General features: G+C 44.5%; 3 protein-coding genes across 11 annotated transcripts; 1 reads left to right on the top strand and 2 right to left on the bottom strand.

Annotated features, from left to right (window-relative positions):
* Nucleotides 1-154: 154 nt before the first annotated feature.
* On the bottom strand, nt 155-4,076 carry eomesb (eomesodermin homolog b). Its single transcript, XM_085917507.1, has 6 exons — nt 3,619-4,076; nt 3,376-3,530; nt 3,186-3,307; nt 1,970-2,128; nt 1,794-1,855; nt 155-1,596 (listed from the first exon to the last, which is right to left on the bottom strand). The coding sequence occupies exons 1-6, from the start codon at nt 4,074-4,076 to the stop codon at nt 843-845; spliced, it is 1,710 nt and encodes a 569-aa protein (XP_085773633.1). The 3' UTR covers nt 155-842.
* On the top strand, nt 579-17,813 carry azi2 (5-azacytidine induced 2). Of its 9 annotated transcripts, none has more exons than XM_085917917.1 (9): nt 579-747; nt 2,581-2,925; nt 12,786-13,026; nt 13,403-13,513; nt 14,331-14,430; nt 14,891-15,024; nt 15,128-15,174; nt 16,012-16,136; nt 16,954-17,813. In XM_085917917.1, exons 3-9 carry the CDS (start codon nt 12,808-12,810, stop codon nt 17,379-17,381), a joined length of 1,164 nt encoding a protein of 387 aa, XP_085774043.1. In that variant the 5' UTR covers nt 579-747; nt 2,581-2,925; nt 12,786-12,807; the 3' UTR covers nt 17,382-17,813. The 9 variants fall into 9 exon arrangements, with proteins under 9 accessions (XP_085774043.1, XP_085774041.1, XP_085774040.1 ...); XM_085917915.1 differs by lacking the exon at nt 579-747 and adding an exon at nt 868-2,106; XM_085917914.1 differs by lacking the exon at nt 579-747 and having other exon boundaries at nt 868-2,925.
* cmc1 (C-x(9)-C motif containing 1) lies at nt 9,384-11,277 on the bottom strand. The gene is made up of 4 exons (XM_085917922.1): nt 11,111-11,277; nt 10,749-10,841; nt 9,790-9,880; nt 9,384-9,628 (listed from the first exon to the last, which is right to left on the bottom strand). Exons 1-4 carry the CDS (start codon nt 11,127-11,129, stop codon nt 9,508-9,510), a joined length of 324 nt encoding a protein of 107 aa, XP_085774048.1. The 5' UTR covers nt 11,130-11,277; the 3' UTR covers nt 9,384-9,507.
* Nucleotides 17,814-18,727: the final 914 nt, after the last annotated feature.

Here is an 18,727-nt window from a genome sequence, read left to right as displayed (position 1 = left end):
TTCTTGTCATTCCAGACGTCAGATGATGTCTGTTACGACACTTATTGCAATCGAAGTGCTGAGAGACAACGAAATATATATATATATATATATATATATATTTTTTTTTTTTAACTCCAGTTGTCCATCTGTGTGAGTTTGACATTGTGTTCTAGTACTTCAAGAATAGAAAGCATTCTGCACTTTATCATATAAAGGGAATGTCATCAAGTAGCCAGCAGAGGGAGCCATTGGATGTTTTTGTATATTCCAACGACAGCCTCCCTGTAACGCGAACTACACTGTATGTCCCCCGCCAATAAGCGACACATTTCTCCAAAAAGCCTACTGACCATCAGCTGTCTCTCTGGACAGCTTGGCAGATGAGATCAGACAGGAGTCTGATATTTGAGAATCCTTTTAGGACAAAGGCTTTTTAATATCGAATACTTCAACAGTGCCTGGCGTCAAGGTTTACACTGCTCAGCATGTTTGTCAGTCACATTTGACACCGCACACGATATTAGTCGAGAATCAACAGAAAAGCACAATGCAGATGTCAATTATGTCATAAATTGACTTACAAAACATTGTTAAATACTTCAAATGCTTAAACACAACCTATTGCGCAAGCAAAGTCATGTTTGGAAATCACTGCATGGGCTATTTAAATAATGCACGTGACTGTGTTGTTTCTTCCTTTTGATGGGGACGGGCTTATATTTCATTTGTCATCGGCAAACACGCATCACAGCAGACAAATTAGGGGTAAGGAAAAACAACAAACACACACACACACACACACACACACACACACACACACACACACACACACACACAACATACACCACGCCACAATACGCTTAACCTGTGTAAAACGAATAGTAAGCTGCTGCTTTGGACGAGTGAGCGTCCTTGCTAAAGGAGCCGGCGGAAACACACACCGCGTCCTCACATTTCATGTCGACGGCCGAATCCTTGGTGCTCAAATGCCCTTGCTTGCAAGCTGGCGCATAAGAATCGCTCTTGTCGAGCAGAAGACAAGTCGGCCGTGTGTCTGCCCAGCAGGAGCCTGCACCGGTCGGCTCATTCTCCAAGTGTGGCTTCGCCTTCTCAGAGTGTGCGTCAGTGAGAGCGGGCCTCGGCGACCAAGGCAGACTCGGAGTCATCGCTCCCCGGGGCCTCCCCCACACGTTTGCCATGTCATTGCTGAACGGAGAGTCTGGGAAGTAGCTCAGCCCGTGGTGGGACGCCGCCGCCGCCGCTGCCGCCGCAGCAGCCGCCGGCGGCACGGACAGCGATTTCATAGCGTAAGGGAGAAGGGAACTGGAGTAGTCGCCCTCGTACTTGTGGCCGCTCGTCCCGTGTTGCACGGGGGTAACAAACCATCGCTGAGAGGCTCCGTCTTCGGACGAGAGGAGGCCGTTGCTTTGAGGCACGGCTCGCTCGCCGCCGCCGCCGCTGTCGTACAATCGGCTCGGTGGAAAGTTGTTGACAAAGTGGTGGTCCCCGAAGAGGGGTTGCACGTTGTAACGGGCACCGGGGACAATCTGGTGAGCGCGAGGCGAGTCCGTCGGGGAAGGGGTGAGGCGCTCGTTGTCTGAGGCTGTATACATCCTGATAAAAGAAAGTCCTCGTCAATATGCGCCAGAGGACAGACAGACAGACAGACAGACAGACAGACAGACAGGCGGGCGGGCGACTGCAAAAAAAAACAACCTGTGGAAATCAAAAGATGCCAAACAATACGGTGGGAAAATATGCTTGTCTTTTTGGAGCATATTTGGCAACAGAAAATCCAAATCAATACTCACGAATCATAATTATCTCTGAATCCTTTGGCAAAAGGGTTGTGGTCAATTTTCAGCTGTGTAATCTACAGAATGACAGTAGGCGGGAAACGATACATTATGCCCAATCATTTATCAAGATAAACATTTGAAACACCCGGCAAGCGGCTGGCTTTGTCTGTCTCCCTTTTCTTGCTCACGTCAGTGTTCTGGTAAGCGGTGACGGCTATGAATTGGGTCTCTGGAAATACGAAGGTCTGAGTCTTTGCATCGACGTCGATACCCTCCACATCGTTCTCGGTCACCTCCACGATGTGAAGCCTGGGCTGATACTTGTGTAAGGACAGCAGGACGATCATCTGCAGACGACAACAATCAGTCTTTCTCTTACTCCAGTTAACAAAATTCCCGAATTGCTCGTGTCTTTATGGTACCAAAAAAAAAACAACAACAACCCCAGCTGCTTTTGCATTCAAATTTGAATGAGATCTTATTTCAAAGAAACATTGTAATCATTTTAAAAGGCAACATTTTTCGAGCTGTGTAAGAGCTCAGTTATTTAAATCTATTGTTTTATGTGTGTAAAAGCCATGAGTTATTCAATTTCAATGTGACTGGAATGAATCGTGTATCATGCTAGGAGGTCATAGACTGCATTTGACATGTTGCAGGCATAATGATGCGTTTTCAAAGAGCAAAACGGACACATATAGCTAGCTACATTTATATATGTGGCTATTCATACACATAAATACTGTCCAAGGTCATTTATTAGGAAGTGAATTTGATTCTTTTTTTTTTTTTTTTGTAGTTGTTGTTCTGGACTAGGTTACTATGGTTACGGGTGATTTAGTATTCAAGACGCCCCGGAAAGGTAGGCAGGGGGCGGGATACTTTGGACCGTGTCCGACCGTGCACATGGCGACGCTGCGTTCATTGCTTCGATACTCGGAGGCTTCCTTTTTGGAACATTGTCCGATACTAGTGATCTGCCTTCTCGGCACAACCTTCGACCGAGTGAACCGAAACGACAACGAGGCGTCAAACTACGACACGCAAGGAGCAGCGCGAGGGAGGCGGTCGTGGACAGGACTGACTCCTCAACGAGCCAAGGCGCTCCAAAGTGAAAGAAAACAAAAGGAGAAAAGGCTGGCCCGTGAGTACACCGAAACCATAACGGGAATGCATCAAGTAAAAAAAAAAACAAACTCAAGTTGCCCGCACCAATAAGTGGTTTCGTTGAAAGAACTCTTGCCACTAGAAATAGAAACGGCTCATTGCTGCGACGTGGGTATCGAAAAAAGTTGCAACAAATATTCTCTCGATTTCCTTGATTTAATGACACAAGTGAATATGGTTCCCAAACTCTCTGACTCGTCATCGAGATAATATCTCTCTATTTGCATAGTGACTTACCTGCGATACGCTTTGAGTTGATCCTTTGTTGTTGGTGAGTTTCAATTTGCTGAAGGAGGTTTCCTGTCTCATCCAGTGGGCCCCAGTGTTGGGAGATTCTGGGTGCATGTACAATTTGTTCCCTGTGAAATCATGGCATCCGACGTTACGTCTCCAATGATGCTATTTGTGGCGTGGGAGCGAGCTGTACCTTGGCTGCTGCTGTCCGCTTTGCCACAGGTGACCCACTTGCCGCCTTGAAATCTCCAGTGGTTTGGATCGGCCAGCGCCACCTCCACAAATACGTTGTAGTGCGCCGTCAGGCTTAGACCCGCCATGTTGAAGCTCAGAAAGGGGAACATTCGCCTGCCAAAAAAAAAAAACTCTTTTCAAGCGGCAGGCAAGCCGTTGATGCACCACAATCTGTTTCAATACATTTGTCGCGTCCTCTGACCTGCCCTGCTTGGTGATGATCATTTCGGTCTGGTGTCGGTGAAACTTGAGCCACAGAGGCTGCTTGCACAGATAGACGTGGGCCCTGGCGCCCGCCCCCTCCGGAGCCCGGCCCGAACCGCTATACGGCGGGTAGAGGCTCTGGCCGGGGCTCTGGCCCATCTGGTAGGTCGGGCCGAAGTGACTGCGCAGAGCCGCGCTCGGGGGGTATCCCACCGAACCCAAGTGGAGAGACGGCGGATATCTGGCTGCGCCGGACGGGGCGGCGTAGATGCTCCCGCCGGGGCTGTACGTAATGAAGGAGCGAGCCGTGCTGGAATCTGTGCTGGCTTTGGGTGGAGCGCAGTAGCGTTGCGGGCCAAAGCCGGCCTCCGCGTAGCCGCTGCCAGAGGCCGCCGTCTCTTTGCCTCCTGAAAGCGGAGACTTGCGCCTCTCTTCCCCCGAGGCCGTCTTGAGCATGTTGAATCGCCTCCCTGATTACCAGACGGAACTATCGGGGTGGGGTGGGGTGGGGGGGCTTCTTCCCCAGCAGTTCCACCTAAAAGAGAAAAACAAAAGCTGTGTGTGTGTGTGTGTGTGTGTGTGTGTGTGTGTGTGTGTGTGTGTGTGTGTGATACAGCAAAATGAAAAAATGGAATCTATCCATTTGAATATGAGCTACAATATATGGTATCAAATGATGCGAGTGACTCAATCCATTGGATGCATTTTTGTTCCAGGTTGTATGAAGTCACCAGCGCAACGCCTTCTTTTTCCCCAGACACATCATGAAAGCCTGTTTGGGTGAATAACTGTGCTAAGGATTTGTGCAAATTCCATCCAACAATTACTCTCACAACTTGTGCGACTCCACACTATAAAAGAATGTGTTTATAAAGCCAACAATTTCTTCTGGATCTTTTCTCGTTTCCTCCCTCTTAACCTTGTTTTTTTTCCACCACGTACCCCCCTGAGAAACATTTTTTTTCCAGCCAGGTACCTCCTAACCAGCACAAAGCTTTTTACAATGAAAAAAAAAAGACTACATAGAGTGTTGTGCCATCCGAGTGTGTTTTTTTTGGGACTCCGTTTGTAGTGAGTGGGATCTGTGGAACTATTTGAAAATGAAAAATGTTCAAAAAGAAGAAGATAATAATGATATCATTATTCTAAAAATGTATTATTATGATCAAAGATTGGTGCACATGTAACATTAAAGTGCCCTTTGTGGTTCTATTTTCAAATATAAATAAATAAATTCATTTGAAATCAGAAATTTGTAAAAAAAAAATCTGTTCAGTAATTAAAAAGAAGACTTGACAACAATATCTTGCAAGTGACAACAATTACAATATGGTTCTGCTGCACTAAATTAAAAGTGAGCGTTTTCATTTCTGAAGACACCGACTGGGCTTGTGATTCACTGAAGCTCTTTTTGTTGTTGTTTGTTTGGGTGCTACTTTTGAAATATATTTTCAAATCTCACGTAGCCCTTGAAGTACCTTCACGTACCCCTATTGGAGAGCCCCTGCTGGAATTGTGTGCCGCCGCAAATCCCCAAATTATTCATTCAATTAATGATTTTTGATTCGTTCATTTTCTGATGCCATTCTGGGTGGATCCCAAGGGGATGCCTGATGTGAAAAAGGAAAATAGGCAATTATTTTTCCGTTTGAAGAAACCTGTGATGTTCCATCGTTCAGACAGCCGTACCGTACCGTACGTGGAAGAAAACCTACATCGATCGGTCTGTCTTGTCAAATATTTTTAAACAAACAGACAAACAAACATCAAGTTTTGCAAAGAGAAAACTAAAAATGAAAGTTATATTCCACATGTTTTGAAATGATGAAATTGATGAGCAATGTGTGAAATAATATCAATTGATACAAAAGTAATATAAGGAAACTTACCTAGAGATGTGTTCCACCTGTCTTGCTAGCACATCAGCAAATGAGAATAAATGCTATTAAATACAATGGTTAAATAGAGTTCACCGTCCTGGACATTAAATTGTGTTGGACGGGATCAGCGGCTCTGTCATTGTGGTCCCGGCTCCCATGGAAGCAGCCCATTATCAGCGCTTCTGTGGGAAGGGGAGGCGAGGCGGGGGGGGGGGGGGAGAGAGGAGAATCAGCATCACATTAATGCTCGCTCGGTCGCTACTACTACTTCTCATCCATTCTTATCAGAGACATTGAGACTTTCACTATGTTTTAAGATGTCATTTAATAGGGAATTTTGTTCTTTTACAATACTTTTTCAATTAAATGTATTCAATTGGTGTCATGTATCAATTAATAAAAACCCAACATTTTCTTTTAGTGATACACGTACCGTCAACAAAAGTAATTGAATGCAAAAACGGGGTCATTTTTTTATTTTAGAAAATGTCATAACCAACTCCTGCAAAAGTACAACTAAATCCTAATACAATTTGCCTGGCAAAATGATGCTTTACTCTTCATGGTAGAATGTTGATGGTACGGCTAAATAAAATACATCTGGGACATCGAGTAAATAAGTAAGTAGACCGAGAGAAAATCACTTGTGTTGACATTATACTGTAGTATTAATAGTGTGGGTCATGTTTGGGCAGCTTTAAAGTCAAAGCTACACCGAATTCGAAAGGCAAATCAAAATGGCCGCCCTCCCAACCAGGGCTGCTTTTTTTGAAAATGTGTTTAGAGGGCACTAAAAAAAAAAAAAAAATCCCACAATTAAGTAATATAATATTGATGATTTTTGCCAAGCCTGATGTGGATGCAAAATTTGAAGCGTTTTTTTTTCTTGGTTTAAATCCTCAAATATAGCGGTTTCCTTCATCACTGGGCAAAAACGACTGGTATGTGATCAGTTTGGTGTCTTTTCTCATCAGCAGGCAAGTCCATGAGCGTACTGTAATATAGGAAAATCTGCTGACTGTGGTATCACATTGTGATTAACATTTGAACAATGAACCCCTGACATTCCACAGACAGCAAAGAGAAGCAAACTCCAGTGACATGGCCTAAGCTTCATTAGATTCATTGATAGATTTATTGTTTTCCACAGTTGTAATCACTTCCCCTGAGGTAATTTGTGAGATGTTTACGGTTCAGATGTATTGTATTAGCCTTGAAGTTAATTAATCTGCTTTGCGTAGAAGTTCTGGAATTGCCGTCTGAATTGATAAGTGCTTGAAAGTCTCGTTGAACTTGAATCCGTTCTTGTTTCGACAAGAGAGTAAACCTATTGAGATAGGTCAATTCCATGATTTTTTTTACCTTATCCAACGCTCAATTTTCACATTTGAATTGTGTTCCTTATGAAAGCTATTGTATTCCTTTGTTCAGACAAGGGTCGTGGGTCTTACCTTAGCAAACCTTTCCCACAGTTTCGGCAGCAACTTCCGCCTTGGTCCCACGACCCTTGTCTGAACAAAGGACTACAATGGCGCTCAATTTTCATTTCTTGTCATTAGAATGCAAATACATCCAATGTGTTTTCAAATATGTAACAGCTGTTGTTGACAGGGTGAAAGTCTACTATCTGAGGATTCTTTTTTTGGTTACCTTGCTGCGCTACTAAAACGGTCCCAATATAATGATGTGTAACATGCATACTGCAACTGCAGTTCTGTGCTGTACAATGCCCAGGCAGGTCCGGTCCTGGTATTTTTCTGTGAGCGAGTTGAGGATGGTTGTCTCCATCATGTTGAGTTTCAGCAGGTGCAGGTGTGCCTTAACAGAGGAGATGCTGGCATATTCCTCCCTCGAGATACTGGCATAGTCCTTCCTCTTACGCTGCCCACAATGCGGCAGACGAGTCCAATTGTCGACTTCCATCATTTTAGCCCTACCGCGGTCATGCGGGTCATATTGTCAGAGGACAGACGTGGCGTGGAATGGCACAACCGGCGTCGGCTGGTAATGCTCGTCTTCAAAAGGCCTCGTTTGCCACTGTTGATGGAAAGAATTGCTTTAGCCAGGTAATAAGTCACTTCCTTCTTTCTACCCGTGTTAAATGACTGTGACCGTGGGCTGTGTTAGCTTGGAGGTAGCCATGAAACAAATTTGTCACGTTGCCATAGTATAACAACGGCATCCAAGGAAAGGCCAAACCAAATCCACATTGTAGATGTGGACTTTCTTTTTGGAACTGTCTTTGGCGGGCGGTGGCCTTCCGCCGTGGCTTACCGCGGGAGTCGGAGTGTCACGTGCGGCGTACTGCCATACGTGGCAAGCAGCTCCAAGCCGCCATCGAGCTAAAGCGGAGAGAATGGGAACCAGCTTTCGGCTTTATCAAACCGTCAACAAATTCAATGATTTAATAGTCAGATTCATTCAATTAGGCCCTGAAATGATTGAGAGTTAAGTCAGAGACTTAAGTCGTCATCCAAAAATAGTATTCAAGTGAAGCACGCATGCACAAATGGCTCTCTTGAACAGTGCTTTTGTACATTTGAAACCCACAAATGTCATTGTACACAAGTATGGCCACACACAAATGCCTTATTACTGCCATGATGTTGTAAAAAAAAAAAAAATCTCTTTATCCAGTAAAAGGAAATAACGATCTCGTGCTTTTCCTTCACTAGTCTTTTTTTTTTTTTCTTCGTCATGATGGAAAGTCTTTATGTCCATTTCTTCGGCCTTTTATTCATTTGTAGTAATTATAGAAGGGAAGGTAAAAACTGTCTTCATCCCCTTCTTTTCTTTCCTCCCTCATACGGAGCTTTTTCTCGCTCGTGCGCCTTTAGAAGAGCTTTCAGCCCGCCGCATTCTTATTAGAGCCATATCTGAAAGGCTCCCACAGCATGTGGTGTCCGCTATACGGATGCTTTTTTGTCGGCATTAACGAGCCAAGGATAGCTTTTCAACAGGTACAAACTTTTCCTTTTGGATAATTAACTGCACTCAGAGAATCATGCGAGCAGACGCCGAGAGAGGATGAGATTTGGGAGAAAAAGCTGGGGGAAGGGAAACTTGAAAAGACAAGATGTTCTCTTTGGCTTCTATACGCAACTCCTTCCTATTCAAAATGCCCTCTTCATCAGGACGGAGCATCAAATGAGGGGCGAAAGCTGTGTCATTGTCGCATGGTCAAAGGTCTGCTGGCTTAATGAATGGGAGAAACAAGAAGAGTGCGACGCCGTGCTTTTTCACGACCGCCACAAAAGTCTTCGGATGCCTGCCTCCCTGCCTGCCTGCCTGCCTGGTGAAGAAGACCTCCTTCACTGATGCTGCCTCATCTTGCTGAAGGGGGCAGAGGGGAAAAGTAATTTTCTTTCCTCGTCGAGCAATTCTTTAGGTGGGCTGCTGCCACTTTTTCTGCTATACTTTTATAAAGCTTCTAATTATGTGGGCGAGAGCCCTCAAGTGACAACCAATGGGGTCTTTATACCCTTCTCCTGTATTCTCCGCTTTCTAATATTTGCTTTTTCACATATGCAATGCGAGCACGTCACGAGAAATTCGTCGTCAATCGGACCGTATGTTCTCTGTCGCTATAAACTAGCGCTGTCCGGCAATTTGAAATGAAATCCTCCAATGAATCACATTTTAATGACGAGTAGGGAACGATTGTTCTCCTCTTTGATTGACAGTGAACTATGATTGGTCTGCTATGCTCCACTTGCAAGCTTTTCATTCCGTTGTTCTGAACTGTCGCTCATCATCGCGGCATTCTTCTTCTCGGTTCTTCTTGTCGTCGTCTTCTCCCTTCGACCGCGAACATGCGCTGCCGCCCCGAGTAGTCAACTTACTTTCAACTTACTTTCACTTTGAACAATAATACGAGAATAAATCTGAACATTTTGAGAAATTTAATGTCAAGACAATCAAATCTCAGTAGTTGTTTTTTTTTCTATGTAAGTTGGAAACACGGTGGTGGTGGTGGTGGTGGTGGGGGCACAAACGTGTCGTCACGGTTACATGCTTGTTGGGAGCTTTTGCCGTCTGTTCTTTGCTGGGATCCCCGTCCGCTCAAACTCCATTTTCTCCTGGATGTATTCCTGCTTACACGTCTGAAAAAAGTCAGCGTCTTTGTAGCTGGTGAGAGACAAAAGTTGCAACACATCATATATTTATGACAATGTCATGGTTCTCATGAGCAAGTAAAAGAAAGTCCTTTGCATTGAAAGTGTAGGATAAGCACAGGTGCAAAATGACACCATCCAACATAAGCACAGTTTGAACTGTTAAGTACTCACTGGCGTGTCAGACAGTCTTTCAGGGCGGCGTTCTCCTCTCGACACTTGAACACCATGAAGAAGCCGGAATCTTTGCAACAGTGGTTGAAAGCTGGACAGAAGAAAAGATGTCTGCGTGGGGCATTAGAGGGGAAACAGCGCTTTAACCCCATGGCTGTTTTTCTTTTTTGAAATAGATTTGTGTTAATTTGGGCCAGAAAATGTCACAGATATATAGATGGGCCTTTATTTTTTATACTTGTGCAGTGGATCTTTTCTAGCTGCATTTGGAAAGTAACATATGAAGATATGAAGACAGTTTGGTGCGATTTCATCTTAACATATGGTAAGAAAGCACGTGGTCCTCACAATAGCGCTGACGGCACACTCCATTCTCATCATGAGCACACACACACACACACACACACACACACACACACACACACACACACACACACACACACACACACACACACACTAAAAGACATCATATCTGCAGACTGCAATTCAAAGCATACTTGCTTTCAATTGGAATGAAAGGATGACTCTTATTTGATTTGGTATGCAGCATACCACATGAAGGAAAATGCAGCTTTTGACCAGAGTGAAAAAACAAAAATCTATATCCTCTCTAAACAAGCAACATTATAATTACATTCATCAGTGACATCAGTCTGGTTATTACAGTGGCACTTTCATCAGGACGCATATAGGAAACCAAAGTAATTTAGAAGAGCAGGAGAGTGCGACTAATCTCATCAATCTAATCAACCAGTGCCTCTCCCGCATCCCATGATACAATGATTGCCTATGCTCAGCGACTTTACGCCAGTTAAAATGTACAAGGTAGTCTGCTTCTGAAAGAATACTTGGCGCGCGCACACATACACACACTTCACTTTACACAAGGATTGAGACGTCAACACGTATACCCACGCATGCACGCGTAAGTGTAGGACAACACACACCCACCCACCCACCTTCAACTCTGTCAGCGCAGCGCTCCTTGGCTTTCTCCCTCATCATTTTGGGAATGAGCACATCTGTCTCCACATGTCTTAAGTGGATCTCCTCTGAAACAGGCCCAAAAAATACATTGGCTTCTACTACAAAGGAGATTTCGTTGTAGTTCGTATTGATTAAACATGATATCGTTAGCACTTTGCACGAACTGCATTCCACACACCGCTCCGTTAAGTTGAAATATGAAATCGCATTTTAATACGGGTTAGTTATCCTGCTTTGAGTAAGCAACTACACGGACGCTACAATTTGCTGGTACTAAATAGCGGCATAAACGTGCGAATAATGGAACGTTTAAGACAGCAAAATAAACGACTACCTGTTTTTGTTGCTTCCATGAATGAACGCTCATATGATTACAAAACTCACTCTACCAATGTGACCTGTCCTCACGACACTTGCTGTGTCCAAATTCACAGGCTGCGTCCTCCGAAGATCCTTTTCGCGACCGGAGTTTAGGCTACTCGACGTCATTTCCGAAGCGACCCGACGGCCCTCACGTGATACACGAATGCAGCCTTCAAACTCGCCTTTGTTTTCCATGGCGACTGTATCGTTTCTTGATCATTATTATTATTATTTTTTTTATATATTTATGTAGGAACTCAGAACTTGTCCAGTAGGTGTCAAATATAGAGCTGAAGAAATGAAACGTAAGTAGATGCACCACTGTACATGAATCGATCTGTATTAGTTATGGGATTTGGCACCACCTGGTGGCTTCAACATGAGATGAGGTAATCCTGATAGAAAGCATTCGCTTTCTATTTTTTAAATGTAATCATTTGGAGATAAAACCTTCATAGTGCAAGTCACCACCATCGTTATAACCGTTCTTTAACAAAAATCGTGTCTTTATTAACCCAGGACTGAGAGCAGTGATCGATTTTCTTAAAAAGTGCTTTTGTTTTGAAATATTTCTTGTGTGACGTCACTCCCGGAAGTTTTTGTTTTCTCGTCTGTCTGCGCTGTCAACATTCCAGTGTCCAGCGTCACCTTCCAGTTTTTCCTGGCGAAAACCGCGGGTCTATTCCGTTATAAATCGTGGACACCAGACCTCTTACCGAGGACAGCGTTTTAACACGGTTAGTAAGTCGTGTGCTTAAAACTAATGGTTGCCTTTGCTGAATACTGATGCCTAAAGACGTTAGCATAACGCTAGCGCAGCTGGTACCATCTCAAACGCTTTACATGATCTATCGAGTCCTGGTTATTGGGTAATAGTTTCAATCTTAAGCGGGCAACGTACTTCGCGAATGTAAAGTCCGTGGACTTATCTAATTTGTCCCAGTAGCATGTTCCCAAGTTCTCGCTTCTCTGTTTCCAATGCTTATGCTGCAATCGCGGAAGGTGGGAAGTCGAATTTTTGACTGCGGTCAGGCCAGCCTACCCTCGGGAAAATGAAAACAAACCAAAAGCGGTGATGGTCCAATTTTCAGTAATTGGTCGCGTGTATGTGTTTTGTGATTTAGGAAATTGTAAAAGAATAGCATTTTCTATTTCATCCATTCATTTTGGAGAAATCGTGAAAAAAACCGAATGCCTTCAGAAACGCCCACTTTTAATGAATACGGCGCCCCCCTCCCTTCCTTTCTGGCTTGTTGATGACGTCACTAAGGGACCCGATCACAATTTCCCCATTGGAAATCATTGTACATACATTGTCAAAATAACAGGGCTCAACCACCCTCAAAATGCATGTGGACATCTTTACTTATGCCCGTTTCAACCTGTGGTGCCAAAATGTGAGAGGGTTGAACCGGATAGAGATGATTACTCTTCCGTCCGTCCTCAGTCCATCCTTTTATTTTTTTTTATTTTTTTTAACTTTGTCGTCCGTCCTCAAAATGGTGGTCGCTCCCGTCCTTCGGTAAATAGTATATTGGTATTGCGGTGTTTTCTGTGCATGAGACGCAGGCACAATTTCTTCCTCGGAATTTGTTTTTTTTTTGTTTTTTTTTTTTTGAAAGAGTCTCTGTATTCTAATCCCACAGGTCTTCAATCTGCTTCACAGCCATGGAACATCAGGCTGTGGACGATGACATCTGCATCCTCAAACACGAGACGGCCGACACGGCCGCGGGAGAGAGCCCTGTATCGGTGTGTGCCGGCGATGAATCTGTAGCTTCTCATTTCGCCCTGGTCACAGCCTATGAGGACATCAAAAAGCGCCTGAGAGAGACTGAGCAAGATAACACTTTCCTTAGGAAACGAGTTAAGCAGCTGGAGGATAAGGTATGATATAAGGCAAGGTTGAAGTTAGGCTTGCAAAAAGGTGGATGGTTTCACGTCAAATCATTGAGAGTTAAGCTGAATTTTGTCGCAAAAAACTTCCATTACGTTATCATATTTTAAAAGCAAAGCTATTTAAAGTTGATCTCTATCAAGTTTGAATTAACTCTCAGCACCAAGCCATTAACAGAAATAGTGACAAAACAAAAACCCTTCCCCATCAAAGACCACTGTAAACCTTCAGTCAAAGTGCCAAATCTCCCTTCAACAGTCCCATTCATTACTGTAGATGGCATAGGATGTGGTGGGAGGTGGTTGACCCATTAATATGTGAACTCATCAGCTTTTTTTTTTTAACATCCTTGCATCACTGTTCTAGCTCTTCCGGCCAGAGGTTTCAGAGGGTCCCCAATATGTCAACAAGGCCTTCAGCGCATATCGAGGTATATATATTGAAAAGGAGGACCTGCAGATGGAGCTAAACAAGCTGGTGCGTTTTCCTGGTTCAAGAAATATTGCATTTCTTAATCCTAGTACAAAGATCTTGCAAACATGATTATTTTCAATCACTTTTTGGTTCTTTTATCACAAACAGGGTATTTTGGTTACATTACCTGAATGTTCATCTGTTCATTACAGAATGAACTTAGTACAACTATGATTATTTTCATTCTTCATGGCGCTGGTATGGGGAACATTCCCTCCTCCATACTCTTGTGCAACATATCATCGCTCTCATTATTTTGTTGGAGAAGTACCTCCAAAGCACTTTGTGCCATTCATTGGACAAGTAATGGCAGGTTCAAACAAAGGGACAAAACCTTGGCAGTATATTCAATCGATTTGTTTCAATTCTTGAACCATTAGCTGGCTCTTCAAAAAAGAATCACAGAAGCTATAGGAAGGTCAGTGCCGAAGTGGCTCTCGGTGCTCAAGTAGCAGCGAATGTAAGACCCGGAGGAGCCTGTACCATCTGTTATGACTAGGCTTAGTTTGGGTTGACAGTCTACTTGTTATTTTTCTTTTTTGATGATCATTTTCCGTTCATTAACATGGGTCACCCTAGAACTTACCCATGTGTGTATTGGACGGGGGCCAAGGGCAGTGATACATTTATGTCGTAGGTTGCGTATTGTGCGACAGCACACTGCAGACATGTAGTACTTTCTTTTCTTTTTCTTTTCAATCCCGAACGAAGCAACATCTCGAAAAGCAAAGCCGTAACACGTGGCCAACTTGAGAATCAGATGGTGTCGGCTGCACCCTTTTCTATTCTCTTCAATTCTGTTCTGCCTGTGTCTCCTCAGAAAAAGGAGAAGAGTGAGAGCGAGAGGCTCCTGACAGAGCAGCTTCAAAGCAAAGAGCTGGAGCTGCTCCAGCTGAGGACCGAAATGGAGACCAGCCAAGGTTTGTTGGCCAAAGGCAGAAATGCCGTCCGTCATTTCCATAAGGTGTGAAGTCCGTCTTTGAACAAGTCTTTGGGTCCAACCTTTCGGGCTCTCCCCCGAATAGTTATTCGGACTAGATTGTCCACTTCCGATACGATACAGATATTAGGGCTAAAATACGTTGTGGCCCCATACCAAATCAACAGGAATGATACCTGCTGAAATGGACTTTCAAGCGATACAAAGATTCTAACAAAAATGTACTGTATCGTTATCGTGTTCATTGATCTATCCTAGTTACACAAACTCTGATCTTCTGCTTTATCAAAGGTCAATTCATGGTCCTCCAAAACAGATCCCCTCTATTCCTAATGAGACATGCAAACCTGAAGTGATTTGATTGAACTTGAGCGCTTCCATCTAGTTATGTATCCACCTAATATTTCTGTAGAACAATGAATGTGGATATTTCTGTACAGTCATGAAGAGCTTGAACAGTCCTCAGGACTCCTGGCAGATGGACTGTGTCAGCGCTCAGCGAAAAATCCTTCAACTTCAGGAGGAGCTGGACCGTTTGTCCCTGAAACACAGCGAGCAACTGGAAATGAGAGGGGTAAGAGTTGAGCGGGATGGGATAACAGAATCCTTTTCCCTCAATGAGTCCAAAGCAGCTTCTGCTGAAATGTTGAAAGAATCTCTACTTTGCTCCATTATAGGACGAATTGTGTGACCTGAACGGACCAAACTTGGAACACAATCCCAGGTACAATATTTCACCATGACCTTACCGTTGGCACGTGCTCTAATGAGCAAACATTTAGCAATGTCTTTCAAAGAAACGAGTTCCACTTTGTTTTTCCATTTTAATACAGTATGTGGTATTTAACCACATCGCAATGGACAGTTTCTGCAAAGAATATGCGTCAAGCGAGTAAGCAGAGGCGGGCTTTCCGTTCCACTTAACCAAATGGTCCCGTCCCTCACCGATTGACACCGTTTTGCCGACCGCAAAGTTCAAAAAACATTGAGGTTAGACGGAAGTGGTTTTCCGTCCGTCCGTCCTTCTGTCCGTGTAAACTGTAAACCATTCCTAGAGAGGTCAAAAGTGATAAAGCGCACAAATGATGCCATCTCCCCAGTGTCCTGCTGTGTACTCACTTCATAATAAATACTGCATCAGCGTTTCTCTCACTTGCGAATGTAATCCTTCTCAACGCCTGAAGCTTTTCATCTATGACAAACAAAGACCATTGACTCTGACGACTAGATGCTTTGGGCTACACAGACATTTTGTTCTAAATTCACCCAATAAACAAATAATAATCATACTTTCCCAGGCTTGATCTGTGCCAAGTTTCAAGAGTTTCCCCGCATGTTTGGAGCGGTCTCAATAAAGCATTGTTTTCAACAGCGTTTCGTGAAAAATCACAAAGGGACAGACGGGACGGTCAACCGAGTACATTTTCTTGTTTGCCACGGAACCGTAAAAATCCAACTCAAAACCTGGGATAATCTTTTCACTCCCATAGCACTATCATGATTATTATTGTGAGCGTTACTGCAAGAGTGTTGAAAACAAATGTTCTGTGCGTGTCTGTAGGGAGAGGAGCATGCAGCAGGCGTACGAGACTTTGCATTCTGAGATCGCCCGTGTCCATTCAGAGCTCAGGCACCAAAGAGGCCTGATTCGGAGGCTCAGACCATTGATCAGTGACACAAGACGAGGTGAGGTGTGTGTGCGCGCACGTGTGTTTGCATCCCCCCCAATAATAATTTGATGATGGCCTGCAACCAAATGCTGTAACGAGGACATTTATGGATATAGTCAGCGTTTCAGGATGACAACGCTTGCTTGTTGTGGATGGTTTAGGCTTCCCTCGCACATTATTCTACACCGTCAATTCATTCCCTGCCAGCGAGGCATGTCATGATATTGACTAGATCAGCTGAACATTTAATGAGAAAAGTTGAGCACCATCATTTTCTGGGGACTCTGTTCATGGTAATTGCATCAGTTTATCCATGCCGTCATCATTTACTCACACTACTCATTCCTTTTGGTGACTCAACACACAAAAACTGGTTCAAGGGTGGGCAAAATCCATGATTTTCCACAAATGTCTCACTAAGCTCTCTCTACAAAATTGGAACAAAGCATCCGCGCTAAAATTGTGGTGTATAGATAGTGTTAGAGCCAAAATGCTCCAAAAACGTCTCTCTAAACCTAAAAGGGAAGTCCAGCGTTAAGAATTTCTTTTTTTCGAATTGGCCCCCAAATGACGTAACTTGACGACGGTGGCTTTTTCACGCACTGGTAACGTGACCGTTATTTGACAATAACGTGGAGCGTTCTGAAGTGCGCACAGCCTCCTTCCTATTTGAACACCTGTTTGATTAGGTCATCAAAGGCACGCAATAAAAGCCACCCGGTCCACTGGGTAAACATGCAGCGGGGTGAAGCAGCTAGCTCGGCACCCTTGGTTCGGGCCTCATCGAATGACAACTCTCCCTTTCTCCGTTTCCGTCTTCCCCCACACCACAGCAGGTCCAATTCAGTGTCTGCAAGAGACGGAGAGCAATCGGCACGCAGTCGTTCAGGCTCCGCTACCTCAAACCCCCCCCGCGTTGCCCTCGTGTTCGGGCCGCCCCTGCCCCCCCCCCGCGGGTGGCCAGACGAGCGCCTTGCTGCCGGACATTCTGCGAGAGGACTGCTGGTGTAACGGTCCGTGGCCAACGCAGCAGTGCTCCGGAGAGGCTTCGGCCAGGAACGAGGCCTCTTCGGTTGTTTTGCCGCCGCCGCCCCTGAACCAGGCCTCCATAGATGACAGCTCCAGGTCCTTCCCCAGTCCCCCCAAACCGAGTGACGCCCTTTTCTGGGAGCTACACTCGGCCGCATCCAATTCATCTTCCTTGAATGGAAACTGTAGTCCTAGGAGCCCTCCCAATACAGAGTATATCAAGCGCTTTTGACTTTGCGAGCACGTAGTCTGCCTTAAACGAATAATACCGCTCCCCCGTGGGATGTGTGCCAATCAGACGAAGGCCAGAAGAGCAGCCAGGGGAAAACATTAGCCAAGGGAGCAGACGCTCACGGACGTCAGGTCAGGGTTCATCGGGGTCGCATCCGGATGGCGCGTCCCCTCCAGACGTTTGTACGGTGAACGTACAGGTGAATGCAACGTTCGTGACCTTGAACAAACTCTGATGAGAACACCGTATTTGGTAGCTTTGCAAATACCGGCAGCGCGGGACGCGACATCTCTTCCGCACGGCTCTGATGACCAGGGATGGCTATCGTTAAGATTTGAACCGTGCTCAACTGATCTGCCGCTTTTATCTGTACTTTTTTGTTCAGGGAAAATGCAGCGTTTTTTTTAAACCATTCAAATGGCCATGCAACATTCATGTCAAATAAAATCGAAACAATGTTTTACAGAGTTTATGGGGGGGACAAATCCCTACTTAGTAGCTTCAAGCAGACATGGCTGTTTGCAGCCACTTCCCATTGCAAGGACTTCAAGAATAAGGTGGATTCCAATACAATGGAAAAACATGCGACTTCGTGGCAGAAGTCAGGAACACGTCTTTATTCTAAGGACAACATATCAGGCCGGCCACCCTTAACTGTAGGTCTGCTGTTTTGTTTGGGTCGTTTTGTTTTTTTCCCAATTGGCATTATTCCCATAATGCCACAGGGAGGAACAGCTCCGGGATTTTTTTTTCCCTCGGGTGTCAAAGGTATTCATGTTCATTACTTCAGCAGAAGTAAAGATATCCTATTTACCTAAAGTAATGGCTGTAAAACTGTTCTAAGTAGGGAAAAATGCATTGGAATTTTCAAAGAGATCTCACTTTGCTATAAACGATTCCTACTTATGCCTCGTTGTTTGAAAAGGACACATTGACAGCATTAGTAGAAACTAGTCAATGCCGTTTCTAAGCCCCAAAAATTGTCGATTTGGGGCTAAGTAGTCCTTTAAGTTTGGAGATCGATTTGGCGATCTGTGATTTTCCTTCCTTCCCTCCTTCCCTCCCTCCCTCCCAAATATAATGACAGCTCTCCCAGTCAGTTTGGTTCAATCTTGCTTTATGGATAAAGTGTTTCTGCAGACTTGTCTGAAATCAATTTTGCTGCTGTCATTCACGACGATGTCACAATTATCAGTGAAGACCAGTGAAACCAGAATAAACCATGCAAGCCCGAGACGTGACGGTACCTCAGATGATGTGTAATCTACTTGGGCCCCTGAGAAGTTTCTTTCAAAGATTAAGTCTACCTTTCCCTCACCCAGTTCAAAGGTACTGAAAGATTGCCC

Source organism: Syngnathus leptorhynchus, chromosome 8, assembly GCF_054491065.1.
Source record: "Syngnathus leptorhynchus isolate UIUO chromosome 8, UIUO_Slep, whole genome shotgun sequence".
Lineage (NCBI taxonomy): Eukaryota > Metazoa > Chordata > Actinopteri > Syngnathiformes > Syngnathidae > Syngnathus > Syngnathus leptorhynchus.
This window is presented reverse-complemented; position numbering and strand designations above follow the sequence as displayed.

What these genes read in the sequence shown, in the direction of transcription:
- cmc1 (XM_085917922.1), bottom strand. An exon ending in CTGCGCTGACAGAGTTGAAG is followed by an intron (nt 9,881 to 10,748) that starts GTGGGTGGGTGG and finishes TCTTCTGTCCAG; the next exon opens with CTTTCAACCACTGTTGCAAA. An exon ending in AAAGACTGTCTGACACGCCA is followed by an intron (nt 9,629 to 9,789) that starts GTGAGTACTTAA and finishes GTCTCTCACCAG; the next exon opens with CTACAAAGACGCTGACTTTT.
- eomesb (XM_085917507.1), bottom strand. Translation starts at nt 4,076, where the DNA reads ATGCTCAAGACGGCCTCGGGGGAAGAGAGGCGCAAGTCTCCGCTTTCA. An exon ending in AGCGGACAGCAGCAGCCAAG is followed by an intron (nt 3,308 to 3,375) that starts GTACAGCTCGCT and finishes ATGATTTCACAG; the next exon opens with GGAACAAATTGTACATGCAC. An exon ending in CCGCTTACCAGAACACTGAC is followed by an intron (nt 1,856 to 1,969) that starts GTGAGCAAGAAA and finishes GTCATTCTGTAG; the next exon opens with ATTACACAGCTGAAAATTGA.
- azi2 (XM_085917912.1), top strand. An exon ending in TTAAGCAGCTGGAGGATAAG is followed by an intron (nt 13,027 to 13,402) that starts GTATGATATAAG and finishes TCACTGTTCTAG; the next exon opens with CTCTTCCGGCCAGAGGTTTC. An exon ending in AACTTGGAACACAATCCCAG is followed by an intron (nt 15,175 to 16,011) that starts GTACAATATTTC and finishes GCGTGTCTGTAG; the next exon opens with GGAGAGGAGCATGCAGCAGG.